At 33.5% G+C, this 6,006-nt stretch overlaps 1 protein-coding gene and 1 long non-coding RNA gene across 3 annotated transcripts in view; one reads left to right on the top strand and one right to left on the bottom strand.

Moving 5' to 3' along the window:
* Positions 1 to 321: 321 nt before the first annotated feature.
* The window catches only part of SMIM14 (small integral membrane protein 14), a 77,596-nt gene continuing 71,911 nt past the window's right edge, over positions 322 to 6,006 (bottom strand). For both annotated transcript variants that reach the window (XM_019413851.2, XM_019413857.2), the window contains exons 4-5: positions 5,513 to 5,655; positions 322 to 3,421 (exon numbers count right to left, since the gene is read on the bottom strand). In XM_019413851.2, the coding sequence (XP_019269396.1) occupies positions 3,389 to 3,421; positions 5,513 to 5,655 (176 nt within the window). In that variant the 3' untranslated portion in view covers positions 322 to 3,388. The remainder of the gene's footprint in view (positions 3,422 to 5,512; positions 5,656 to 6,006) is intronic.
* LOC109246145 (uncharacterized) lies at positions 3,385 to 3,997 on the top strand. The gene is made up of 2 exons (XR_002071218.2): positions 3,385 to 3,718; positions 3,794 to 3,997. It is a non-coding gene; the product is annotated as an uncharacterized LOC109246145 (long non-coding RNA).

Raw genomic sequence — 6,006 nt, 5'->3', positions numbered from 1 at the left:
AATAATTAATACTATTGGATATTATTCCCTCAAAGCAAATGTCTATCAACCCTGTATCCTAGAAGAAATTTGAAAAACAGTAACTAAAAAAATGTAATTGTAATCTAATTTCCTAAAGATTTCTCAGAATCCCTACTTCTGAATACTGGCCCTACTGCTATTATAGAAATGTTTTCCTTGAAAATTCCATTTCTCTATGGAATGTCTTTAGTTAGGAGTAAATAGTCTTACAAAGAAATTGTTTAATAAAGAATGTTAACATTTTACTAAGCAAAAGATGTTTGCTTCAATTCCCACAAAAGCCAAACAGAAAACAATGCGTTACTAACGTTTTCTATTTATTCATTAATAAAAAGTGCATAGTACAAGCCCTTTATCCCAGTCCAAGTACTCAGTAAAAGATTACAATAAACCCTGGATGGCACAGACATGATTTGTTTGGCATGATTTAAACATTTAAAAACAGCAATTAATATTTAGTACATCACATGACCACTTTTGCTTTTAACAAAGCAATCATCAGACATGGTAACAAATACATATGATTTTTCATTTAGAAATATTATGTTAAGACTAAACCTACTATTGCAACAACAAAAATTTAATCCATTATGTGTAAACGCTTCATTTCTCCTTCAAGTTGCTATTTTGTGTCGTAAGCTGATGCGCTGGTCCAATTTTAGCACATGTTTATTTAGAGTGACAGACTTTAATTCAGAGTGATAAATTTCCAAGGTTTCTTTGAAAATATAAAAATTCAGTAATTCTATAAATACTACCACATCACATACCACACAATGACACTAAAAGTAACCATGGAATAGCTGAACCTAACAGTTACTTTGGAAAATCTCTGCAAGTTTAAAATATGACTTGCTGGCTATGGGATAGTGCTTGGATAGATACATGATAAAATCTTTTACTATACACAGTTCCAATGTTAACTTTTTCCATATGGAAAGAAAACATTACTTTGCATAAGGTACATCAAATCACTCTTAAATAAAATTAACTTAATGTTAGTTGTGGAATATTTAAGAGCCAAAAATTAAAATGTGAAGCTTTAGCTTTCTTTTTTCCAGATTATTTAAAAATGATTGTAGCCACAGTTCAGGTGAATGTTTACAAGCCAAGTAATGACTAAGAGTGTGCTCAATAAGAAGGCCACATGTAGAAGTTTAAGAATTAAATAGAATAATATAAATTACTAGTTAGGTTAACAGGAATACTTTATATGCAGTAGTACATGGTCTTTCTCAGGAATATGGAGAAATTTTATAAGCAAAAAAACCAAAACTACTTCTCTAGGAGCTTTGTTGCTAATTAAATAGATGGTCCATATAGAAAAGGTTAATATTCTAGATGTACTATCAATTAAGTGTACATAACAGAAATGAAGAACCAGGAATAAGAATCTAGATTTGCAGGTCTCTAGCTAACACTAGACATTCTGTTCCCAGGTCTAGGCCAGTTGGCTTCAACCAAAGCCAATTCTCAATTATTTGTGAGCCACAGATTCAGTAAATACATCAGTATCTCTGCCAAAGATTGGCTTTCTAGCAGCTTAGAGAAAAGACTGTTAGGATATATGTGTAAGCCTTCAAAGTCTAGGGGGCAAGGGCAGAAAAAGGAATGCTTACAGAGATTTAGCTCCATCCTATGCCATTCCTGCCCTTTCTGCATTAAATACTCTAACAGCTATAAAGCTGGGAAGGTTTCCAGGCCCAGCAAGAGGAAGAACTTTAAACCTCTGGTGCTCAATTATTCAAGATTTGACTTACCTGTGTTATGATACCCTTCAATTAGCATAAAGTAATCGAGTAGGTTATATTATGTCAAGAAATTAAGCACAAAGCCAAGATGCACAAAAGGAACGCAAGCAGTCAACATTGGATTATATAATGAATGAAGCCCTTAAAATGTTTATGGCCTAAAATGTAATCATAATAAAGGGGGGAAAATACCCTATGAGCATCACACAATTGTATCAGAGACTCTATTAAACAGTACAATGATATAGAGAAGTTTATTAATTCATACAAGTAATTTCTCAGATCAATACAGTGAAAAGCTAGACTCATCTGGGGGAAAAATCCTTACATTGATAGCAAAATATCTTCTAGCCCCCATAAACCATCTGTAATCACTTGCTAAGAAAAAATTCCATAACCACATAGGTCATGCAGACTTCGTTTTTATGCCATTTGTATTTTCTTTCAAACTGAGCAAAACAATGCAACCTTTTACTTTTCATACATTTCAAAATTTTACTTATATTAATGCTCCTCCTCACCCAATCCATCTTATTACTAAACAAGAATGAGATAAGGGGTGAGAAAAAGATCCTTGATTGCTTTTTCATTTTCCTCCTTCTCCCTTGGAGTAAACTAAGAATTCATCAAATATATTTTAAAGTAAGAAGGATAATAAAAGATTCAATTTTTTCCTCACAGAAAAAATAGACTAAATAAGTAAAGAGCATTCAAATATCAGTAACCAAATAGGTCCCCAATACAGCTTTAAGATAGTTCCATTTAACAGGGAAGTGTTAGAACAGAAAACAAGGTTCCTGAGAGGCACCCATTTAACAAATAAATTATAGCTTAAATTATTACTGTATAGAATATACTTGGCAAAGGCAGAAAGAATTAACTTTTTTCCTCCTTTCACAAACCTTGTAAGGCTATAATGGACTGTAAATCATCCACCATATTTAAATCATGTTTAAAGTTCTCCTAATATTAGACATTTTTACGGGAATAAAAAACTTAGTAAACAACTATTTCATTTCTTCTCCCTACCTTTTCTAGCCATATAAGCCAGTTGTAGTGGATGACACAGAATTGTAAAATATTCCAAAGGCTGCCACAGTCCCAAGAACTAGAGATAACTGCCACCCGCAAATCAAGGTAAATGTAAATACAGTGTGGTTCTAATTTTTTTTCATACAATCTCAGACAACCCCAAGTAACTTTATAAATACCTAATGAAAAAAAAAAGCAATTTTAAAACCTATCAAAACTGTTTAAAATATTTAAATGCAGAGATCTCAAATTTCCTTCAATCAGGCCAGAAATCATCACAAAAATTATGATCACAGTTACAAACAGAATGAGTGGAATGTTTAAGTGTAGGATAACCAAAAAAGCCCATGTAACTTTTTTTAATATAATCATTTACTCAAATATGCTGTAAAAAGGAATGGTGATAACACAGGAAGCAAAAATAAGCTTGCAAGTGAAATTTCTAGAGGCTCATGAAAACAATACCATCCCATATTGCAGATGCAAAAGGAAAAACAGTTCTAACGGGGTTAAGAGTACTCTGGTCATCTTCGTTCATTTGGTCGTGCAAGGTGTTAACTATTTTCACTTCCCATATCACAAAGTTAGTCCACAGGAGGGGCTGGTGGATCTTGTCCCTGGCATTAGAAAGACAGAAATTATGGAACTTACTTCTTAAATCCTGGTGCAACTAATCTAACACATATAGTAAGTGTTGAGCAGCATGCCCACCACCCTCCAATCCCTAATCATATACTTATTTAACTTTTTATATGTTTCTGCACAAGGGAACACTAGATTAACACTGTAATTCACCAATGTTTGTTTCATTCCTCTCTGTAGCACAGAAGAAAGGAAAATTGTGTAACAGTAGTATGATATGGAGGAAACTGCTCTCCCTGACAGCTCCAGAAGTGATATTTAAACCAATAAAGGTAGCATCATCCCTCTTGCTAAGATGACTGAGCTCAGTACAACCAAAGAGAAGCTAGAGATTTTTCTCACTACAGAATGTCAGTGAGGAAGCATGTGACTCCAGATGCTGTTGGCAGGCATCCTATGACCACAAAGGGAGCTCACTTCGGAATGAAGCTGATGGTCTGAGGAAAGAAAGTAGGGCTTCAATGATACTGTTAAACAATCTAAAACACTGATCCTACAACCTTTCTGGATTTTCTAATGTGTAAACCAATAAAGCCACTTGTTTAAACCAGGCCAAGCTGATTTTTGTTACTTGCAGGAGAAAGTATTTGAACTGTAAAGGAAAGATCAAAGCTTTAGAAACCTTCAAGAAGATTCCATTTATTTACTGTGACCTGCTATAGGAGGCTCCAGTTGAGGGTGGTCAATTTTTCAAATAGGTCAAAACATGAACTATAGCCTAAAATTAGTCAATATGTTTTCTTGCTTATTCTTAGGGCAGTGGGCCTACTCTTCTAGAACTGCTGGCCTACAATGAAATAAGATTTAGGGACTATTATCTTAAATTTCTGTCAGTTTTGATGGCTTCTAAACCAGCTTATTAAGTTGAACTTCTTTAGCTCCAAAAGTTGAGGAAGTTGGTCTTTGCTATGAAAGTAGTAAAACTATGCATAGAAAGTAAGAAAAAAGGCTGAAGAGAAAGCACCTTATCAAGACAACATACAAGCTGTTTTATGGATATCTTCCTCTCCATGAAAAACAAAAAATAAATTTAAGGCCCTTTATATCGTGCTAATGATGCTTTCTTTCTTAAAATCAGCATGGCTACATAACTAAATGTTCTATTAAAAAAAAAAAAGCACTGATCAATTATCATTTGCTTTCTCCTATGTAAGAAATTAGTTTAACTAAACTTCTAATAATAACAACACAGATTGTGGAAAAGAAGAAATAATTTTAGCAATTCCATATGGTGAAGGTTGGAGAAGGGAATTAGTGGGATAATTTGGTGTTCAACAATGAATTCATCATGGAAATATTTTTCAAGAGATAACATACAAGTCAAATAGAAAAGAAAAAATATAAATGCTGGTTCTCAAAACAATTAAAAGGAATCCTTCAATGGAGTTTCTTCTATTCAAGATAGCACAAAACACTCCCTGTTGGGTCACTTTATTTATCCTATTTTTTACCTAGGTTCTATAAATGGTAGTAATCATGACTATCAAGATTTATCAACATGAATGATCCTATCTCTCCTTTGCCAGCGTTTGATCTATTATGATGCAGAACTGGATGAGTTTTTAAGAGAAACTGGATGGGAAAACAGGATTTAGCCAGATAGGCTCAGGGTCTCTACTGAATTTAATAGCTAGGACAGAAGGGGAAAAAGTGAAGTAGAGGGAAAAATATGAACTATAGCTAGTAAGAGAATTTAAAGAGCGGGAACCATGAGAAGCAAGGGATCAACTGTGAGGAACTGGGGAGTGAAAGATTTGAGAAGTACTGCTGTGGATTATTATGAACTGGATCATTTTCTATGTTGAGAAAGACTGGGATGTGAGTAAAGATTGGAATTCATTCTACAATTCTTTTTGGGCTACTGGTCTGTGTTTCTCTCTATATGTAACTCCATGAAGATTAAGCCTTTTGGGGTTGCAAGATTTACAAGAACTACATAGGAAGAACTTATTCCATGAGTTAAATCTTCCTTTTGCTAATTCAGATATTTCAGTCAAAACAAACTCCTCCCATTCCCAGGCCACACCCACCCCTACCCAAATGAATTTTTAATCCACAACACTTACATTATGAGGACTGGTTGGCTTTCCAGTAAGATTGGATCCTCTTAGATTAGGAGGTCTCAGTAGAAACAAAATCACTGCAATAACCATCCAGGCCATCAAGATCATGGTAATACTGATGCCATTATCACCAGAAGGTCCTGGCACTAAAGACAAACAAAAAATATATTTGCAACAAAAAATGTAGCATGGTTATAATATTGTTAGATAATTTAAGAATAAATTCTAATGTTCAAGTGGCATTTTCAAAAATTGTATTACACATTTGAAAATATACAATGAAAAATTGTATACACATTTTAAGAAATACAATTATGAAATATTACATCTTGAATTTTCCTTTCTTCTTGTGAGAAAATCTAAATGGTAAATGGTACAAAATAGTCATAAGACGAAACCTATTAAATGAGGATTTTAATATATAGTGGTTCTTAATATTTTGGTGTGACAGAATCCTTTGAGAATTTTAGAAAAATTAAGGACTCTTTCCACTGTAA

Source organism: Panthera pardus, unplaced genomic scaffold (assembly GCF_024362965.1).
Source record: "Panthera pardus isolate Hobbes unplaced genomic scaffold, ASM2436296v1 HiC_scaffold_13, whole genome shotgun sequence".
Taxonomy (NCBI): Eukaryota; Metazoa; Chordata; class Mammalia; order Carnivora; family Felidae; genus Panthera; species Panthera pardus.
Note: the sequence above shows the minus strand (reverse complement) of the source record. Positions and strands in the feature narration are given on the sequence as shown.